Below are 22,191 nucleotides of genomic sequence, written 5' to 3' on the forward strand. Positions count from 1 at the left end.
AGGACAAAGCAACCCGCTTGATTGCTCCTCCTTCCACAAACATTCAAATCCTCCACCACCGACGACCAGTGGCAGCCGTGTACCACCTGCAAGATGCACTGCAGTAATTCACCAAGGTTCCTTAGATAGCACCTTACAAACCCACAACCACTACCATCTAGAAGGACAAGAGCACCAGATACCTGGGAACCCCACCACCTGGAAGTTCCCCTCCAATGGACAGCATGGTGGCACAGTAGTTAACACTGCCACCTCACAGCTCCAGGGACAAGGGGTTCAATTTTGGCCTTGGATGACTGCATGGAGTTTGTGCTTTCTATCCCTGTCTGCGTGGGTTTCCTCCGGGTGCTCCAGTTTCCTCCCACAGTCCAAAGATGTGCAGGTTAGGTGGATTGGCCATGCTAAATTGCTCCTCAGTGTCCAAAAGGTTATAGGGATATAATAGAGGCATGAGCTTAAGTAGGGTGCTCTACAAGGCCGGTGCAGACTCGGTGGGCTTAATGGCCTCCTTCTGCACTGTAAATTCTATGATTCTAAGTCACTCACTATGCTGACTTGAAAATATATCGCCGTTCCTTCACTGTCGCTGGGGTAACATCCTGGAACTCCCTCCTTAACAGCACAGTACCTACACATAAAGGGCTCCAGCGGTTCAAGAAGTCAATTCACCACCACCTTCTGAAGGGCAACCAGGCATGGGCAATAAATGCTGCTCTAACCAATGACGCCTTCATCCCATATATGAATTTTAAAAAGTAATAGGCCAAAGCATAAACTGAAAATATTAAGTGCAGTTGTGGTGCGCGTATGTTCAGGAAATCTCTCTCCAACAGACAACAATACCTTCCTCAACATAAAAAGGATCTGCTCAGTCCTGATGAAAGATGATTGACCTAAAATATTAGCTCGGTTTCCCTCTTCACAGATGCTTTTAGCCCTTGCTCAGCATTTCCAGCATTTTGTTTTCTTAAGTAATTGTGAAACTCTTTAAAATGAACAAAGATCCAACTAATACATATAATGAGGCACCCTCATCTGCAATATATTGCTTTTGCGTGCTCCTGTGTTAGTCTTGGATGTGCCAAAAATAATTAAATAGTTTGAACTATTGCATGGCACGGCGGTTAGCACTGCTGCCTCACAGCGCTGGGTTCAATTCCAGCCTTGAGTGACTGTGTAGAGTTTGCACATTTTCCCAGTGTCTGCATGGGTTTTCTCTGGGTGCTCCAGTTTCGTTCCACAATCCAAAGATGTGCAGGTTAGGTGAACTGGTCATGCTAAATTGGCCCTTAGTTGTCCAAAGATGTAACCTTAGATGGGGTTACAGGGTTAGGGTGGCAGAATGGGCTTAGGTAGGGTCCTCTCAGTGGGTCAGTACAGGCTCGATGGGCCGAATGACTTCTTTCTGCACTGTAGGATTCCATGGTTCAGGGATTACTGCTAAGGAAAGCGCCCTTCCATGCTTCAAATTTGTTTGGAGTGCCATGAAGCGATTTTGAGTTTTAAAAAAACTACAACCTCTGTTCCAGAACTTGAACTAAATTTAGGTTAGCAGCACAGTACAAGGGAGTCCTGCATTGCCAGAGCCACTGTGCTTTGAATGAATTGTTAAATAGGAATCTTGTTTGTTTTCATTGATGAAAGATGGCCCAAACATGTTTGACAGTTACTCAAGACCCAAATCCCAATGACAGCAATATAAGAATAAATTTGCCAATGCTCTGAAAGAGTGTTTAAGGGAATCTTTAAAGGATGGGTGCACAGTTTCCTGAATCCCAATTTTGTGTCAACTTGTCCATCATCAATGTTGACTTATCCTCACTCCATGAAAGAATGGGTTTAATAGCCTAGCTTAATCGGATTGTAAATTTTAGACTTATTTGTAATAGCTATTGACAGACAATTGAGCACTTACCTAATATTCAAGAATGTTAACATTTGCAGATTAACAACAGTTTCCGGAATGCATTTGATGCAATTGTGATATAAATGTAATGTCTCTAATGGTGCGAACAAACAAACTTCTTGTGGAACTTCACTAAATCTGTTCTTGGAGAGATCTGAAAGAAAGAAGTGACAATTATGTACCATTTCACTCTTAGAATTCAGGTTACAGTGATACATTACATTTCACATAAAAAAGTAATTTGTAAGATATCTTGGAATTAAAAGTGATCAATTGTCCAAGATGTTTTACAAGTCTACTCGGTCTTTAAGAATTGAGCTTTGCTATCATTTCAGAACTCATTACTGATGAAGCCATATAAAATAGTCCAATCACATTTTTATTTGCAAATTGTCTATTTTCTACTTCAGAATGCTATTATAGAAAAATACCAAAGTGCCTTTCATTGTAAGGTCTAGAAGCCAGGGAGCACATTCAAAACTAGTTGAACTAATCTATTGTACTGAATCAGCTAGGATAGTTCCAAAATTAGTTATCTATAAAAATAAAAGCATTCAACAAGGGAATAGTTTAGAAGGTTAGCTACCTACACAAGACAGGGCCCTAAAAAGATGCATCCTTGAATCCTCAGAATTAAATTAACAAAATTGTAGAGATCCTAAATATGTATATTTTGCCTGTGTGGAATGCAACATTAAATACAGCTGCATTCAAACCAAAGCCTCCTTTTAAGACAATAAAGAAAGACTTTGAAATTTGAATCATTGTGGCTTATCCTCAGTTGTGGAATGCACCCTACTGAGAGGCGAAGGCAGATTTTTCCAGGATAACAATTCCATGTAAAGATCCATCTTGATCAAAACAAAGTCCTTATTATCCACAAAATAAGGAATGAAGAATCCAGCAGAAGCAAAGCATAAAATGCATTAGTCTTGCTTCCATTATAAGTTGCCATCGTTTGAAATGTTTGTGACAAGACTTGCTCAGAATAATTGAATCCTTTCAAGAAGCTGTGCAATTTAGCATTACTGAGTAAACGCAATTGGTTGCTGAAGAGGCCCATGAAATGGCTCATACCATCTGCCTGGATTGAACGGTATAGGAAATATTGAAATACACTCAAGTCCAAGATCCAGCACTCAGTAAGGGACAAAACAACATACAAAATTAAATACATCTATTTATTAACTCCGATATCAACATTTTCTCATACTACCAGATCTACATTTGCCCCATTTCATTTAATCTCTTCTAACTTCCATCCTAAATCTCCCCTTTTGTTCTTCTGTTCACTCTCCCATTCCCCTTCTCCCCACTATCCCACCCCTCCATCAACTGTTTAAAAAATTATATCTCTACTTCTTCACAATTCTGGTGACAGGTCATTCATCTTATTATGGGTGAGGGTTTAGAGAACACCAAAGTATATCATGGAGTTCACCTGACCCACAACTTTTAATAGATTTTGGTTATGGGGAGCACAAGGGTCCACTTTCCAGGTGTGATGCAACAGAGACCTTAAGTATTTTTAAACAAAACAATGTTTATTCGAAGAATCTAGTTAACATTTTATCAACTAAGAATTCAAATAATCTCCACAGATACAATACTTTATAGATAACCCTTCATAACTTTCCTAACAACACCCATAAGTCAAATACCCTTTTCAACAAAGACAGCAGTTATCACTTGTAAATTATCAAGTGATCTGAAGATATTCTTTAGCATGCAGAGAGAGAGATCGATCAAAATACACCTTGTTTGAATGCAGCTCCCAACTGAAAACAAAATCAAAAACTCAGTTACAAAACAGCTTCCAGCTCAAAACAAAAGTAAAAGCCAGATACACAGCTCAGCTCAACCCACACAATGACATCACTGCAGCTATTTGATAAACACACTTTTCTTAAAGGGACTCTCACATGACAATCTGAAACATTGGCAGGAATAACATTGGCCGGAATTTTCTGGTCGTTCGCGCTGGCGGGACCTTGCGGTCTTGCGGGAAACCCCATTGGTAGCAGCGGGGTCAGAAGATACTGCTACCAGCCAATGTGGGTCGGCAGGAGGCATGGGAAATTCGGCCACTAACTCTGCTTCTCTTGTCACAAAAGTTACCAGACTGGTTGGAGTATTTCCATTATTTTCTGTTTTTAAGATTTCTAACATTTTGCTTTTGGACTACAATTCTAACCCATTTTACTTAACTCCATTAGGTATGTCACAATTGAAAATAGCAGGAAAAGACATGAAGCACTTGGAATAAGGGACTAAATGCAGGCCATACAGGAACTTGATGAGAAGAATTTTACATTTGATATGCTGGGGAGGTTGTAGGGTTTACTGACAAGGGAATATCGTATTCAGCAGCCGAGGTAAAAATTAAGAGCAATGCTTTGTCCTGGATCCAGCCACGTGGGTGATGCGTATGCCATCACACTCCTGCCTTGCAAATATCAAGAGAGGCAACAGGTGGTGAGCCAGTACTAATCTTCCTTGCTGCATGCTTGTTTGATATAGTTTAAGTTTCCACATTATCTTTCTCCTTTTCGAAACTGGCATCATCACCCATCTCCTCCCAAAACACAGGCATCCTTGACCTATCTACTTCTCCAATTGCAGATATATTTTCAATTCCCCTTTCCTGTTCATGATATTCAAATGTGCTGCAGCCTGCCAGTAGTACCTGGATTGACTAATGACCAACAACAAGAAAATCCCAACTGTCTCCAACTAGAAAAAGCTCAGTACCTTTTCCTTTAGGTTCAGTGATATCACCATTATAGAGATCATGACCATTAGGTTCCATTAAGGCCAAAGAGTTTAACGGCAGTAGCTGGGTATCTAATTAGTACTGGCTCACCTCTTGATGCCTGTCTTGATATTTGGAATGCAGGAGTGTGATGGCATACGCATCACCCATGTGGCTGGGTCCAGGACAAAGCACCGCTCTTAATTTTTACCTCACCTGCTGAATACAATATACTCTCATCAGTGCGCTGTGATTCAAATCGGTGCTATCTACAGAATACTGTACACCACAATGACTCCAAGCTTACTGTGGCGCAAACACCTTCAGGGATATGATTCTACCACCAAGAAGGGCAGGAGCAACAACAGCATCAAAGCTGCATCACTTGCAATCGTCTCTCCAGGCTGCGCATCATCCTTATTTGGGCTGTAATTCCTTTCATGAGTGGGTCAAAATCATGGAATTCCCTTTGACGTTCCATTGAAGCACCATTACCACAAGGATTACAGCAGTTTAAAGATTAAGTTCATCACTTCCTTGGAACAATCAGGAGGGGCAATAAATATGTACTTGGCAGAGTTGTCCTCGTCCTGAGAATAAATTAAGAAATAAAAAGCATATTTGCTAATGCTATATAATGTTCGCAATATCCAAAAGCTCCAACTTGCCAAAGCCTCAGCTATTCCCTATTATTCCCTGGCAGTTCCCTATTCAGTTGCGTTTAGCACACTGTCCTTGGTGACCTGGCTTAACACCCAGGGCCATCTCAAGGACATACCAGCAACAAACTAAGTTTACAAAATTTCCAAGTGTCCAGTTTGAACAGTCGCATTTCAGAAAAGGTCACATTTCAGTTCATTTAATGTTTAACTTTATATGGCTGTGGGCAAGCATGCACAATTCTTTTCCTGTTGGACAGTACGGCCTGCAAAATAATCACTATTTCGAAGTATTGGTCAGAGTATGAAAGATATATTTTGCCAGTTCAAGAAATGTGACTTTCTGCATTAAGTATTCACACAAGGATTTTGTAATAATTGTCAACAAGCAGAGATCTAATATTCAATAATCCCAAGAGCAACTCATCTCTTCACAAAAGAGGGTTTCCTTGTTCAACGCACATGGTGACATTTTTCAGTCACATTTTCAGCAAATTGCGAGAATACCTCAGTTGGAAAACAGTTTTTATTTAATGTTTCTCTGACCCAACACTGCAATCTGACCCAACAATATTTTAGACCAACATGCTTGGTATCACATCTGTAGGTTACTGTGCCAGAAGTAACGCACAGCTTTTGTAGCAGATCCTTGCCGCTGGATAGACTGTCTTTTTAATATAGTCCATTTTCGCCGCATGAAGTATGTTCAGCATAATGACCTAATTTGGTATGACAGATATTTTACTCCTGATGTACATGACCTACATTCGAAAAAATGACAATTTCAGCAAAAGATACTTGCATTGAATACCCTACCTAGAGCACATTATTTTGCCTTCCCTGCATTCCCCCCTCCTCCCCTCAGTGTTGCTTTCATATGATGTTCAATGTGGAGGTGTGCTGACTGATCAGCAGAAAGGTGGCAATCAGAAGGAAGTTTCCCAGCTCATGTTTAATTTGATGCCTCCCAATTGTATACCATTGTGCTACCACCCTCTGGTGGATGGATGTGTCTTTTCAATGGGTCAAGAAATTCCCAACGATGGTGGTTGAAAGGTCCGGAACATTGTCTATAAGGTATGATTTGGTGTGTAACACTGTACGGCTGTTGTTTGATTAGTCTGTGGAACATCTCTCCACATGTTGGCACAAGTACCCAGAAGTTAGTGAAGAAACTTGAAGGTCGGTGGAGCTGGGTGTGCCTTTGTCGCTTCTGAATTCTGTCCAGTTTTATTTATTTTTGACTGTCGGTAGCAGTTTGAAACTGTAAACGGTAATTTTCTCAGCCATTTCAGAGGACAGTTAAGAGTCAACCACATTGCTGTGGATCTTGAATCACACATAGGCCAAGCAGAGCAGAGGCCAAGCAGAGCAGGAACAGATTTCCTTCCTTCAATCAAATTTGTCAACCAGGTGAGTTGTCATGGCAATCCATCTGGTTCATAGTCACCCAACACTAAGAATAGCTTTATATCCCAAATTTGTTTAATTAAAATGCTGTGGTGGGATTTGAACTCCTGCCTCTGAAGCATTGACCCAGGTCGCTGAATTACTGGCCCTGCATCATAACCACAATGATATCATTCCCAGGATCCGTATCAATAGGGCATGCAAACACATCTCCCTTCAACCAGACTGATGAATCCTGAACGAGACAATGCAGTCATACACAGAAGTCAAAGTTAAAAGATTTATTACAATGTAAAATCATGTACAGGAAACAAAAAGGGGAAGGAAAATTGTGTTAATAGAGGATAAAAAACAAACAAATAAGAATTTATTTAAATCCCCAACAATAATTAGATTTTGAAGGAGCGCCACTCAACAACTGCATAAAAATTGTTTTTCACTACTTTCAAAATACAGTAGTTACCAAATCCTCAATCCTTTTTAACAATATCTGCATGCACGCCCTGGGCAGCCCATGCTACAGGTTCAATAACATCTTAACTCGAAACTGTGTACCTCCCCTTTTCTAATCTCCAGGCCATGTCCCCTAGCTTTGGAGTTTACAACTGTCATGAAAACATTATTAGGGCTCAATTTATCTCCTTACATAAGCTTCTTTAATACTTGAATGTCATATTCCCAAAAGCTCCCTTTTCAAAAATAAGTAACTCCTGCATCCCACATCGTTCAGATGCTTCAGGTTAGCTATCAGTTTGGCTGCCCTTTTTCTGCCTCGAATATCTGATTTTCATACTGTACTACAGAATTATACTCCAAGTGTGACTGTACCAGGGTCCTCGTATAAACACACCATGACTCTTTGGAATACGTTTTATACCTCCATCGATACATCCCAAATTCTAGTTAATTTGATTTAGTTTTGCTCCAATCTGGGCTGCTGATTTCAGTAGGCTATCCAAAAATATGTCAATGCTCTTGCCAATATTGCTTCCTCTAGCCCAGAGCCAAATAACTTGGAATTCTGTTTATTTTCTTTGCAGAATTTTATTACCTTGCATTTATCAATAATCACCTGCCCAATTATGCAGGTCTAGTCTCTATTGCTTGAAGACTCATCTGAAAATTGATATATGTTTTCTGTTTCCCGCTCCAAACCATATGTATATGGAAAATAAATGGTCCTTGCAGCACCAACGAGTGACCCCCATGATGCAGCTCCATCATATTTAGTCCACAACAGAAGCTCGCCGGCTATTCCACACCTTTCTTGTGGGCATCAGTTGTGCGGCACAGTAATGAGAGCGTGCTGAAAAGGACAATTGCAATTTTGAGTGTGAGCAAGTCCCTCAAAAGAACTCCATTTTTATATTTGGATACACTTCCATTTACAGCATGTTTTCAAATTCAAAAATTTATGCTCAACAGGGGTTAATTTTCTTCATGGTTTATAGCATTTATGATTCCACTATAAACAGCCAAGACAAAAAAATTCCCCCTTAAGTATTTGATGAATTTCAAAAGGCACAAAGTGGCTTAGCTGTACAAAGATAAATGATAAGTAATAGCTTTAGAGAATAGCTGAGTCAAGAAGTCATACAAATGCCCCTCAACGGAAGTTAACTATATCCAGATTCCATTTCAATATGTCAAGCAACTGGCATTACAATATCCATGGGGTTTAAGTTGAAAAGTCCCTCACTTGACCATCGGTCACGCAAGGTAGTTAGTGTGCATCTGCCTTCAGGCAAATTCTCATTTGATTTACATCACTGAGCAGATGTTCCAAGTTATCCAGGTGACCGGACGAACAGTTCAACAGTGAACAAAACAGATTTCCTTTCATTCCGAGGAATTTTCCTTTCTCTAATATAATGGCAATATTGATCAACAGGAAACAAAACCTTTTGTTCTGATTCAGGCAAGACGTCACATGGCTTTTATTTGCTCCCCAACTGCTCGGCATCCACTATTGTCAGGTAAGCCAAGGATAAAAAACTGAAAACAATCTGTTTTCTGGATGCACAATCTTTTACAATTTTGCTCATCGAAGGGAGACTCATTAGAAACAGTACTTTTCCACAAGGAAATACTGTTTGCCATGTTGTTTGAGCTGGCAAACTATTACTGTACCCTTCTCTTGGCAGGGCAGATGCTGAGCTTCATTATTTTGACTAAGAATGCTTCTCAAAACAGAAATTAAAATGCAAAACATCTGCACCAGAATGTTAATAAATACATAACAAGTGGCCAATCTAATGTTATAACACCGGATTGCCTCCAACTGTTGTATTTTAATTATTTGTGCTCGAGGATGGCTATAAAAGCCGGCCTGCTTGGTCAATTTCTTTAAACTGTTTACTCTCATCTGGCTAGGCATCAAGAACATATGCAACTTGCATTTAGGAACTCCTGAAAGATCATTGCCATAAACATACCCATTCTTGTGATTAAAAACTTTTCCCCAGTTCTGCAAGTCACAAGAAAATGTCCGAATCAGAATATCTTAAGTAGCACAAATGTTGGATTAAACAGCATCACAAATCACTGTTCAGCAAGTAATGCTGACAACTACAAATCGCCTTTTAATTTTAAAAACATTTCATTTACTGGAGTTCAACTAACAAGTGATCCAGAACAGAAAACAGAAAAATGATTGAACAAAATATCCAATCATTCCAATTAAGAACCCCAATTCATAATGCATCAGGATGAATTTGGAATTTTGAAAAAAACAATCTCATTCAAAACTTAAAATAGCTTCGAATCACGCACAGCTCCCTTCTTCTTGGAGGGTTTCAACTTTGCATTTCCTGATCTCGAGTCATTGAGTCCTAGATCTTTGGTCTATGTCACTCTTAATCTCTGGTTGTGACACAATTTTTAATGTCATTACCGGAATATGTGTAAGCATGATTTTTACTATTTGTGCAATATGATGCAAACAATGTTCCATGTATTTGGGAGTTTGGGCCTCGGGCACATTGTTCTGCCTTACATACTCTAATAGACTACACATTAGCTACCATAATTTGCTTTTGCTAAGCCTGCATTACAGTAACTACAATTACCTTGACGCTATATTCCTATGCCTGCAACCACAATTGCAGTACACAGCATAGTATCGCCTAAAATTTGGCAAAAAGAAAAATCACAAAAACGTAAAGTGCCAATAAAAAAAAAAGCATTTTTTTGTATTTATGTTCTGCTTATTGTTACCACCATTCAATAATGAAGACAAACACAGACAACCGGCAACAGGATATTATCAACAAACCCACAAAAATCCATAAAGAACTGATATGCTGATTGTTATGCTAAACCATCCTCTTTCCAATGAAACAATAAAAATTACAACCTTAAACAATTCAGGAAAGGTCCAGTTGGAGGCCAATCAATTAAAGTAACAATATTGAATTCCTACTTTTTCTGTTATATAAAATACATTTTCAGAATATAAAATTCCTTCAAAAATTTAAGAATCTATGAAAAATTGTGTGGAGGGGACAATATAGAGCACTGCTCTGTTACAAAGATATTGGGGTAGATTTTCCACTCCTGCCCACCGCGGAAATTGCTGTAGGTGGTATGGACGATTTGACGGGCCATTTAAAGGTTTAGCTCAGTTGGCTGTACAGCTAGTTTGTGATGCAGAGCAAGGCCAACAGTGTGGGTTCAAATCCCGTACCAGCTGAGGTTACTCATGAAGGCCACACCTTCTCAACCTTGGCCCTTGTCGGAGGTGTGGTGATCCTCAGCCAATGTGCGGCTCTCGCTGACTTCACATTTACATTACTTTTGTGGATCACCACACTGCTTGCACACACAAACTTCCAGCAGGGGGCACTATGCAATGAGAAATGGGAGCTACGGCTAAATGCCCGTGATAAGCAATTTGGCTTTCAAAAGTGTGTTTTTAGATCTCAAAACAGTTAAGAACATAGAACAGTATAGCACAGTACAGGCCCTTTGGCCCACGATGTTCTGACATGTTATCAGCCTATTTTCGTATATTAGATCTTTACAGGAGGGGACATGACAAATGTTAACAGTTGAATATGAAACTGATTAACAGGTAAAGTGACCTTGTGAATGAACTCTGGTAATCAAGTCATTTAAATTATAGGATTAAGGAATAGATGGTCAACATAGCCGTAATTTTCATACACGTTTATACTTTACCACAAGAACTAATCAGTAAGCATAAATTAAGTAAAACGCAAGGTCACCATGGACCCAGATGGCCTTTGGTTTAACCGGAGGATCACCACACCTTAGGCGAGGATCAAGGTTGAGAAGTCAGCCTTCATGAATAACGGTACAGGTACGTTGTTGGCCTCGCTCAGCATCACAAACAAGTTCTCGAGCCAACTGAGCTAAACCGGTCCCCAAATGGTGAACAATGCGTCCTGGATAGTCTCGAACCAACAGCAGGTTAACAGCGAACACAATGGCCAATTGTGCTGCAGAGACTCAATAAACATACTTAAGTGTTAGCAAGAAACATTTGAAGGATTTAATGAAGGAGACACACCACACAGAATTTTGGGAGTATGCACCAACTTGCAGACAACACTAAAATTGGGGGAGGACTTCCGGTGGCAGCATGTAGATGGAAGTCGCACATTGGTGGTTCCACCTCGAGTGTCTGGTTTCTGGAGTCTAATGCCTGGTTCCAGGGCCAGTTTTTGGATGAACTGGTTCAGGAAAACATAAGGAAAGAGGCAAATATCAAAGACCCAGAAAAAAGCCGTTGGAAAGAAGGGGGTGAGTGAATGTTTGCCGTCGAGTGAATGGGTCAGCCCGACAGCAGGAAAGATGGCGGAGGCAGGGGATCGGGCCATGCCCTTCACAGTAGAACCTTTGACCGAGGTGGTGGCTGGAGAGTTTCAGAGGCAGTTTGCCAAATACATGGAGGTGATGCATAAGGAGATGATGGCAGCAATGAAGGAGCTTGTGCAGGATGCGATGGCCCCGCTGAAGGTGGCAGCGTTAAAGACATCAGCCAAGGTACGAGAGCAAGGAGAAAAGTTGAAGGAGGTGGAGGAAGCTCTGTCGCAACATAATGACCAGTTCACCTCGATTGGGGAGGAACTGTGGAGGGTGGTTGAGACCAGCAAAAGACTCAGAGCCAAGGTGAAGGACCTAGAAAACAGGTTGAGGCAAAATTTAAGAATTGCGGGCTTGCCCGAGGGGATGGAGGGCCCGAAGGCGACTGAGTGCTTTGCGAAGATGTTGGTGGAGCTGTCCGGGGAGGGGGGAGATCAAGCATCAAAGTGAATATAAATGCTGGAAACCTAACGTGCAGAGGGAGACGGGCTGGGTCTCCGGTTGAGCAGGCAGGTCGCACAGGCGCCTGTTTCGAATGCAAGAAGTTTGTTTAAATGTGATCATGTCGCCGCCCCCGGAGGAAAGGAAACGGAGGTACTGGTAGCACTGGATACAGAGATGGCATTTGGTCAGGTAGAGTGGGCTTGTTGGAATCGGGCCAAGGTTCGTGGCGTGGATACAGCTGCTGTATAGGGAGCTGATAGTGGGTGTTCGCACTAAAATGAATTCTGGGTACTTTGCTCTGCACCGGGGTACGAGGCAGTGGTGTCCTATGCTCCTCCCTGTTGTTTGCATTGGCTATAGAGCCTTTGGCCTTCGTGTGGGAGGGGTTAGTGAAAGGAGAAGTGGTGGAGCACAGGATATCCTGTGAAAGAGGGAGTTGGTTGCCGTTGAATGCTAAGGTGGGGGGGGGGGGGATGCTAAGGTTGGGGGGGGGGGGGAGGGAGAGAAGGGATGGGGGTTTGTTTGTTTTTCATTTTTGATTTACGAGTCTGTTTTAGGTTTTATATTGTTGGGGTTGCCTTTTGTTGTTTTCTTTCATTGCATGGCGAAAATGATGAAAATATGCCAAATAAAAATACTTTTTAAAACTAAAATTGGGAATGGTGTTCAACTCCTGGGAACACTAGCAAATTACAAGAAAAATTAATAGTTTTGCAAATGGGCATGTAATTGTCATACAAAACTCAATGGCAAAAAAAGTGAGAAGCGAGATCAAAAGAAATATGAGCAGTATGCCGCACAGAAGCGAGCCTGCTACGCCATTCATGATCTTCGGCTTCAAACCTTTTCCTGCTTGCTCCACATATCCTTGAGAGATCAAAAAAATTGATCGAGCCCAGTCTTGAATAAATTCAAAGATGGAGCATCCACAATCGTCTACGGCAGAGAATTCCAAAGATTCACAATGCTCAGTGCAGAATGTTTTCCCTCAGTCCTAAATGAATGACCCCTTATAATGAGACTCTATCCAGTGTGGAAAACACAGCAGTGTCTATCCTGTCAGGCCCCTTCAATTTTAACATAAAAGCAAATTACAACAGACGCTGAAAATCTGAAAATAAACAAACTGCTGGAAACACACAGGGCCAGGCAGCATCAGTGGAGGGAGAAACTGAGTTAATATTTCAGATTTTAATCTTTCTAGCTATAATGTAACCGTCCTGCACTCCCCCACCCCAGAGTGTTTTAAGAGTTTATTAATGAATCCTAAAATAGTCAAAATACTGCAGATGCTGGAATCTGAAACTAGAACCGAGTTAGTTGGAAAAACCAGCAGGTCTGTCAGCATCTATCAGGAGAAAAACATAGTTAACATTTAGAATCCATGGACTCTTTTGTCAGAACTGAAAGGAAGGAGACTATGTTAGAGCTTTGGAAACGGCAACAAAAGTAGCAACTTTTAAGAACAAACAACAAATGGCCCGGTGAGTGGTGTTTTGCATCGAGACAACACATATATCAAAAATATTTTTTAAATAATTTACCCTGCTTTATTAGACTATTACTAGAACTAGCATACCTTTTTACAAGTTAATTGCTGTCACAAAAGCGGTCCACAAACTCATCGTCCCAACCACCTTTGCCAATTTGATTTCTTCCTTTTTTATATAAAACTTAGTCCCCAATGGCCTGTTGTTGCAAGATCCAATTATTTATTTCTTAATACTCGGTCCAACAGCAGAACTATTATTGGGAGTCTATAAATAAATTCCTACAGGCATTTTCTGACTTTTGTTTTGCAAAAAATATTCTTTATTCATAAAATATCACAAAGAATACAACCATTTCAAAATAGTCATCACAGAAAGTGCAATAATGTTCAAATTTTCCACATAGATTATGTTGCACTCCAATGTGCTTCAATATAGTCAAAAAATTTACAGACATTTCAAAATGTTCATTACAAAAGCAGTGGCATTTAAGTTGCCTACAGAGATCATGTTGGACTCTGAGGTGCTTCAACACAATTGTGTTTGAAATAATATTCACTGCATTCATTCAATGAGAGTTCATTCAATTTCCAGCCCCTCAGTTCACCATGGCTGAAAGGTCTTAGCCCATTTCAACTAAGTGGCGGCTGCCCCAAGCTTCAATGCATCCCTCAGCATATCGTCCTGGGCTTTGGAATGTGCCAGTCTGTAACACCCGGTCGGGGACAGCTTCTTGCACTGGAAGACCAACTGTTTTTGGGCAGACCAAAGAGCATCTTTCACCAAGATGATGATCCTCCAGCATCAGCTGTTGTTTGTCTCGGTGTGCACCCCTGGGAATAATCTGTAGAGTCCTGCGTACAGAATTGGTCAGGATGAAACTCGACAAAAATCACTTCATCTTTCTCCAGATCTTCTTTGCAAAGGAGGTAGACAGCAATCTCTTCCCCACCACAGCCATCATGAAGGCAATGTGTGGACAGGTTGAGACTCTGGACTTGTAGGCAGGATTTGACCGGGAGGGCCTTTCTCACCACCAGCCAATCTCTGCCTTGGTGCATCCTATCGCCACCCAGAATATTTCTACTTCCTCATCTTCTGAACCAAGATTTCTACTACCGTCATTATGTCTTCCTTTATTTTCAGGGTAACTGAACCTCTTTTCCATTCTGCACGTCATTTCAAATAAATACGCTGGAATATTTATTTCACAAATTTATTGCTGAAGTGGCGATTCAATCAAATGCATGTATCTCTATTTGTGCTACTGGTTCACCTAATTATGCATGTTCTGCAAATTCAGATAAAGAGCCTCAAATTGTATTTTCCAAAACCACAAATCTTTGCTGCCAATCGCCTGCCTTTACTCAAATCAGAATTTTTTTTATTGCTTCCACAATCCACAAATTACCTTTAAGTTTACCTCTTTTTTAAAAACCTGCCACCCAACTCCTCAAATTCAACGGAACATTCCTATTTCTACCAATGCTGTTCATTCAGAAAATCAGGAAGAATCATATGGGTGAAAATTAGGAATAGCAAGGGTCGGAAAACACTGGTGGGAGCAGTTTATGAGCCTCTAGCGGCAGTCATACCACAGATCATAACATTAAACAAGAAATTATTAGACATGTAACAAAGGCAATGTAATAGTTGTGATAACTTCAATTTTCACATGAACGGGACCAGCCAAATTGGCACAAATTTGCCAACTGGACAAGTCTATAGAATGCTTTAATAGTTTCCTGGAGCAATAAGATGTGGAATCAACTAAGGATAACTAATTTAGATCTAGGATTGTGCAATGAGGCATTACTAATTAGTAATGTCACAGTAAAAGATCCACTGGGAAATAGTGATCATAACAGAATTGAATTCCACATTAAGTTGAAAATGATATACTCCAATCACAAACAATAATCTTAAACTTAAAGACAATTACATAGGCAGGAGAGGAGAACTGGCTAAGCTTGATTGGGGAAATAGACGAAAATGTATGGAAACAAATAGATAATTCAAAATGTTCAAGAAAAATACATTCCATTAAAAATAAAAACTCAGCCAGAAAGATCAGATGTGGTTAAGGGGGGGGGGGGGAAATGGAGCAGAGGCCCGAGGTCAGTCATGATTATATTACCAGGACCTATATTACCAGGATTATATATACCAGGACTTTAACCTGGTGTTGTAAGACTTCTTACTGTGCTCGCCCCAGTCCAACGCCAGCATCTCCACATCATGATTATATTGAATAGCAGAGCAAGCTCATATTGCCATTTAGTCTTCCCCACATGTTTATGTTCTTTTTTACATGGGCCATGGAAACGCTATCTTCCCCAGTCGCTAGGGATGTCTTTTCACAGCACTTGGCAGGTCATGCAACCTTTGAAGCTCCAAATTGTGGCTGCAGAGAACCGTCTTGATCCCCCCCCCCCCCCGACTACACGGTCTCATCACTACCACATTCCTTTTCACTCATCCCATTTCAATGGCTTCCTGAATCATGGTAAGAAGTCTTACCAGGTTAAAGTCCAACAGGTTTGTTTGGAGTCACTAGCTTTCAGAGCACAGCTCCTTCATCAGGTGAGTGAAGAGGTGGGTTCCACAAACTCATATATAGATAAAGTCAATGATGCAAGATGATACTTTGAGTCTGCTTTCTTGCATCTTTGTAGAAACTTGATGTCAGTGTCTATATGTGAGATCTTTTTGGAGATCCTCTCCACTGAGACTTTTTACTGTGCCCACCCCAGTCCCAACGCCTGAATCATGGCACCAAAGTCAGTTTTCCCATCCACTCAGCAAGCTTTGTTCTCATCAACATCCACGAGGAGGCAGAGGGTGCGGACCACTCCCACGTCGCCAGCCGAGAACAAGGCGACGACACAGATCCTGAAGCGTCACCTGGGGACGAGGATGATCAGGTGATCATTCCAAGGCGGTGGAGGCGTGCCACGCATGACCGAGTGTACCGGGACCGCATCTCGTACGAGGACATGACGGAGGTGGCATGCAGGAGCAGACTCTGGATGAGCCCTGGGACGGTTGCACATATATGCAACCTGCTGGCACACCTCGAGCCACGTGGAACAGGGGGAGGACATGCCCTCCCAGTGAGGGTAAAGATAACTGTGGCCCTGAATTTTTTTGCAACCGGCTCCTTCCAGTCGCCAAGCGGGGACCTGTGTGGGATCAGTCAGGCGTCGGTGCACCCGGGCAGTAACCGATGGCCTCTATGCAGTCGCGGGACGGTTCATCGACTTCCCGGAGGACCACGCTCACCAGTCTGCCAGGGCATCGCAATTCATCAAGATGGCCGGCATTCCGATGGTACAGGGTGTCGTGGATGGTGTTCACGTCAACCTGCGTGCACCACCACGGGACAGGGACGACTTCATGAACAGGAAGGGGGCATACTCGATCAACGTACAGGTGGTGTGCGACCAGGGGATGAGGATTATGCACGTTTGCGCCCAGTATCCGGGAAGCGTGCATGACGCCTTTATTTTGGCACAGTCGTTCATCCCCGCAATTTTCAAGGGTCACCCACCCCGGATGAAGGGCTGGTTGCTGGGTGACAGGGGTTATCCGCTGCGGCCGTGGCTAATGACGCGGAGCACCGGTACAATGAGGCACACGCAGCAACCAGTGGTGTCGTGGAGAGGTGCTTCGATCTCCTCAAAATGATGTTCAGGTGCCTGGACCGATCAGGGGGCACCCTGCAATACAACCCTGACAGGGTTGGATGGATCGTCGTTGCATGCTGCGTTCTGCACAACATCGCCCAACAGAGGGGCGATGTCATGGAGGAGGAGGACGCATGTGAGACCGAAGAGGCCGTCGACGCTGATCATGAGGAGGAGGAGGAGGGTGTGGTGGGGGAAAGGGGGGGGGGGGGGGAGGGGAGCGGAGCATAGACACCATCGAGGCGCGGGATACGGCCGAGAGGCCGCACGACGGTACCGATTGGGGCAGCGGGCACGCGATGCGCTGACCAGCGCATGGTTCGTTCACTCGGGGGAGGACATAGTTCTTCAGGACTGGCACCGTTTACCACTGAGCGGTGCGCGGGGAGGCACGCCCCGTTGCACCACCGACACCTGGCGCTGCCAGTCCTTAAGGCCCGCTGTGGTATCGACCAGGGTCTGAACGGCTATGGAGCTGAGGAAGTGCGACATCCCTGTCAGGGACATCGCTACCTCCCGCTGGGTTTGGGCGACGCCATCCATCACATTGACAAGGCCGCCGATGCTCTCAGCGATGGCCTGCTGAGACTGGGCCAGAGCCCGGAGCACAGCGGTAATGTCCATGTGTCTCTGGGGCATGCTGCCTGTGAGAGGGCAGTCCTGTCATGGGCCACGGATGACGCATGTGTACTAAGCCCCGCGCCCTGAAGAGCCTGACCCATGGCCGAAGCCATTTCCCCCATTGCCTCCATCGCGGACCGCCACCCGTGCAGTGTGGGCCTGGGTTGCAGCCATGACCGGGCAACACCCTGCTCCTGGACGCAGATGCGACTGCAGTTGCCGGATGACAGCCGTCATCCCGTCGTCTGGTCCCTGGGGTGCCAATTGCATCGGGTCTGTGGGTGGGCCTGGGATGGCCAGGAAAGCGGGATTCATATGTACAGCAGCTGGGTGCTGGGCCTGGCCTGCCCTCCAACCATCCAGGCCCTCGGCTTCTCCTACCTCTACCTGCTGAACCGGTTTGACTGTGTGGTGCGCACCAGAATGGGTACCCGATGCCTCGCCACTAACTTGCCCAACCAACATGTGTATCCGTGGTGTTGGGGGGTGTGGGTGACAGCAGTGCCGCGGCCGCTAGGTCTTAGTCTGTCCCCAGCTCTGTCTCGTGTGTGGAGCTGTGGCCCGCTGGGTTTCGACCACAGCCGGTGCGAGGTACCTGCCCCCATGCCTCGAGTGCCGCGGCATCCTCTGTGCATCACTGTCTGGACGAGCTGTCCCCTCCCCGTCCGTCAAACTTTCATACGAGTCGTTATCGTCCATCCTGACGTCTGTCTGTCCTCTGTGCGTAAGGCTTCCTGCCCGTTGTCGTCCGCGTCTGGACACTGCGGCCGGAAGAGGTTGGTGCTGCACATCGGCGTGGTGAACGGTTGGTCCCATGGCAGTGCTCGTGTGGCCCTGGATAACACATTAAGGCAGGTCTCGTTAGTCTTGCGTCGTCGTTTGTTAGGGGTTGAGGGGGTGCGTAGTGAGGGCGTTGACTGTGGGGTGGTGCAGTGTTAGGCGATGGGGTGGTGAGGGCGTGGACTGTGGGGTGGTGCAGTGTTAGGCGGTGGGGTGTGAGGATGGGGTGGGGACAGAGATGGGATGAGGGACTGCATGCATACAGTGGATTCTCACTTGGAGCTTCGCCTCTGACCTGGCACGGCACTCCCTCCCAGCTGGCGGCTCCCCCGGCAAGGTCCAGTGCCCTCTGCTCGTATGGGGTCAGGGGGTGCAGCTGGGAAGATCCACCTCCGGTTCTTGCACGCTCCCGGAAATTATGCGCCGTCTTGCCCTTAGGGGGTGGGGTGGGTGGAGCACATGGTTAGACGCACATTTGCAGGACACACCATGTATGAACGCAACTTTATCACACGCAGGGGACACTCCGACCCACGTCATGGCACCTGCCCACATGGGGGGGGGGGGGGGGGGGGGGGGGGAGGGGGGGGGGGGGGGGGGGGGGATCCACATGTGTCCCGAGTGCAATCAAACCGCTCCCCCCTAGCGTGGGCAATGGGGGGGGGGGTGCATTGCCCGGGGCACGGCTCAGGGAACTTACCCTCGCTGCCCTCATGAGGTTGTGCAGCTTCTTCCTGCACTGTTCCCCACAGCGCTGACTGCGGCCCCCACCGCTCGCCATCCACGCCTCACGGTGCTGCTTGACTGCCGTTGTCCTCGTTGGGGGTAGAGGCTGGCCCTGCGCTCCTCCACTGCATCCAACAGTGACTCCAGGTCACTGTCCCTGAAGCGGGGTACGGCGCGAGGGGGCTCCTCCATGTCGTCCCCCAGTGTTTGTGTGCGCCCTGCACACTTCCTTATAGGTGGCACGGCGTCACGCAATGATGGCGCCACTCCAGCGCTCTGCACACCGCGTTCCTCGCGGCACCACTGCTGGCCCCCTCTCAGGCAGTGAATTAGCTGCGACGTAAGCCCGTTCGCGCCGTCATGGAACGCAACGGCATTGGCACTTGGTCTCCATATCGGAGAATCATCCCCAACCTGCCTCAGACCCAGTCTAGCAGCTATGTCCTTTAGGACATGGTCAGCTCTGTCTTTGGTGGGACTGTTGAGTCATTCTTGATGATGGACATTGAAGTATCCAAACCAGAGTACATTCTGTGCCCTTGCCACACTTAATGCTTCCTCCTAATGGTGTTCACAAGGTGATAATAGAATAGGAATAGGCTGAACCGGTTGGGTTTCATTTCTGTGAAAAAGAGAAAGCACGGTGGCCTTCGCAGAGTACTTTTTGATGATGAAAGTGCATGTCCACAGATTCCTTAAAGTGGGCAGGCAAGTAAGCTGGTTAAGGCAGCATATGGGGTAATTTCCATTATTAGCCAAAGCATAGAAGAAAAGGAAGTTTTTCTGGAAGTATTGTATGAAACACTTAATCAAGCTGCAGCAAAGGGCAGCACAGTGGCGCAGTGCTTAGCGCTGATACCTCACAGCGCCGAGTACCCGGGTTCGATCCAGGCCCCTGGTCACTGGCCGTGTGGAGTTTGCACATTCTCCCCGTGTCTGCATGGGTCTCAACCCCACAACCCAAAAAATGTGCAGGGTAGGTGAATTGGCGATTCTAAATTGCCCCTTAATTAGAAAAAAAAAGAATTAGGTAATCCAAAATAAAAATTACAAATTAGGCCTAAGCGAGTCGTGTGTGCAGGTCTGGACACTGTATTCCAGGAAAGATGAGATCAAACTGGAGAGAATACAGAGCGGGTTCAGAATCTTGTCAGGAACCAAGAGTTCTAGCTACAAACAAAGATTGGAGGGACTGAGGTTGTTTTCTTTGCAACAGAGATGGGTGAGGAGAGACAGAATTGAGTTGTTAATAAACATTAAGAACATGGGTACAGTGAAAACAAAGGATCTATTTCTCTTAGTAGAGGTCATAAACCAGAATGCATAGACTTAAAGTAATTAACAGAAGATGAGATAATAATATTATAATAATAGTAATAATAATCGCTTACTGTCACAAGTAGGCTTCAATGAAGTTACTGTGAAAAGCCCCTAGTCACCACATCCCGGCGCCTGTTCGGGAAGGCCGGTACGGGAATTGAACCTGCGCTGCTGGCATTGTTCTGCATTACAAGTCAGCTGTTTAGCCCACTGTGTTAAACCAGCCCCAGGCTAGAGGAAAGATTAGGAGAAATATTTTGACCCAGAGTGCTGAGGGTCACAAACTCATTGCATGATAGGATGGCAGAGGTAGAAACCCTAAATCACATTTAAAAAATAGATGGATATGTACTTGCAAGTACCATAACCAAAGGCTAAAGATCAAGAATTGGAATGTAGGATTAGGATAGATAGCTCATTTTCAGTCAGCAAAGACACAATGAGCCCAACAATCTCCTTCCATGACACAAGTTTTCAATGTTTATATGTTAATGAGGCAGGACAAACATTTATTTTATTAATTCGCAGGATAGGGTTAGGCTAGCAATTTCCTCTTTGACTGGAGTTATTAAAGAAACTGAAGTATTTTCAGTGAATTCAAGTTTCACAATTCTGTGTTAAATCACAGAAATAGGTTACAACAAAAGCCCCATCATATTTAGACTGCATCCTATTACCACTACATTACCTCATTAACATATTTAAGTTGTATTTCAATTTGAGTTTATTTTATTATTGTGGGAATGCCGCATTAAAACTGTGGAGCGGTATCGCCCCAATGTGACTGGTCCAGTGATGTGTATCAATCTGTACCGACTCTGGTGAATATTTTGTACTGTTGCCATTTTCTCTCCAAAACATTAAAGGGGTATTTTTAAAAATGCATTCAAACTTTACCACCCAAGTAGAGTATGTTAAAAGCATCACAGCCCATCGGTGAAATGGGGAACAGATGGCGTACATAAAAAGAATAGGACTTAATAGTGCGGAGCATGTTCAGATCCCATATAACCGATGAGCTCAAGAGCTGCCAGTGAAGAAATAACACCCACATTGCAGTTTTAAAGGGATGTCTAACATATGTAATTCAACCTTTTGAAACATAGTGTCAAATGAAACAGATGGATGGTTAGTGGAGAAAATACCTCACCAAGAATGAAAATATAATCTACCCCACTTGATGTTTTACGTAGTTTCATCAACAAATTGTGGGATATTATTAGCACACAAAATATCATCAGATCGTTCAAAGAACTACAAGAATATCCATTCAATGAACGGAGAGGAAGATGATTTTTTCTGGAGATGATTCTGAAACTGAAAGTATCACATCTGATCCGAGTGAGATACTGACAATGATGCCAAAGCCAAAGTGACTCATAATGAATTTGATAAACTGTACTGGAATACCAAACACAATGGGCGAAATCCAATGGCCGTGCTGCACCTAGGGACACGATGAGGCCAGTAGATCTCGCGAGAGGCCAAACCCTTTTCACACAATGAGTGGTTCAGGTCTGAAATACATTGAGTTTTATGGCACAAAAAGGCCCTTTGACACATTATGTCT

At 44.0% G+C, this 22,191-nt stretch overlaps 1 protein-coding gene across 5 annotated transcripts in view; it reads right to left on the minus strand.

Moving 5' to 3' along the window:
- The window catches only part of lrch2 (leucine-rich repeats and calponin homology (CH) domain containing 2), a 198,834-nt gene that overhangs the window by 142,284 nt on the left and 34,359 nt on the right, over positions 1–22,191 (minus strand). For all 5 annotated transcript variants that reach the window (XM_072505174.1, XM_072505173.1, XM_072505171.1 and 2 more), the window contains exon 2: positions 1,916–2,060. In XM_072505174.1, coding sequence (XP_072361275.1) covers positions 1,916–2,060 — 145 coding nt within the window. The remainder of the gene's footprint in view (positions 1–1,915; positions 2,061–22,191) is intronic.

Source organism: Scyliorhinus torazame, chromosome 5 (assembly GCF_047496885.1).
Source record: "Scyliorhinus torazame isolate Kashiwa2021f chromosome 5, sScyTor2.1, whole genome shotgun sequence".
In the NCBI taxonomy this organism is placed as follows: domain Eukaryota; kingdom Metazoa; phylum Chordata; class Chondrichthyes; order Carcharhiniformes; family Scyliorhinidae; genus Scyliorhinus; species Scyliorhinus torazame.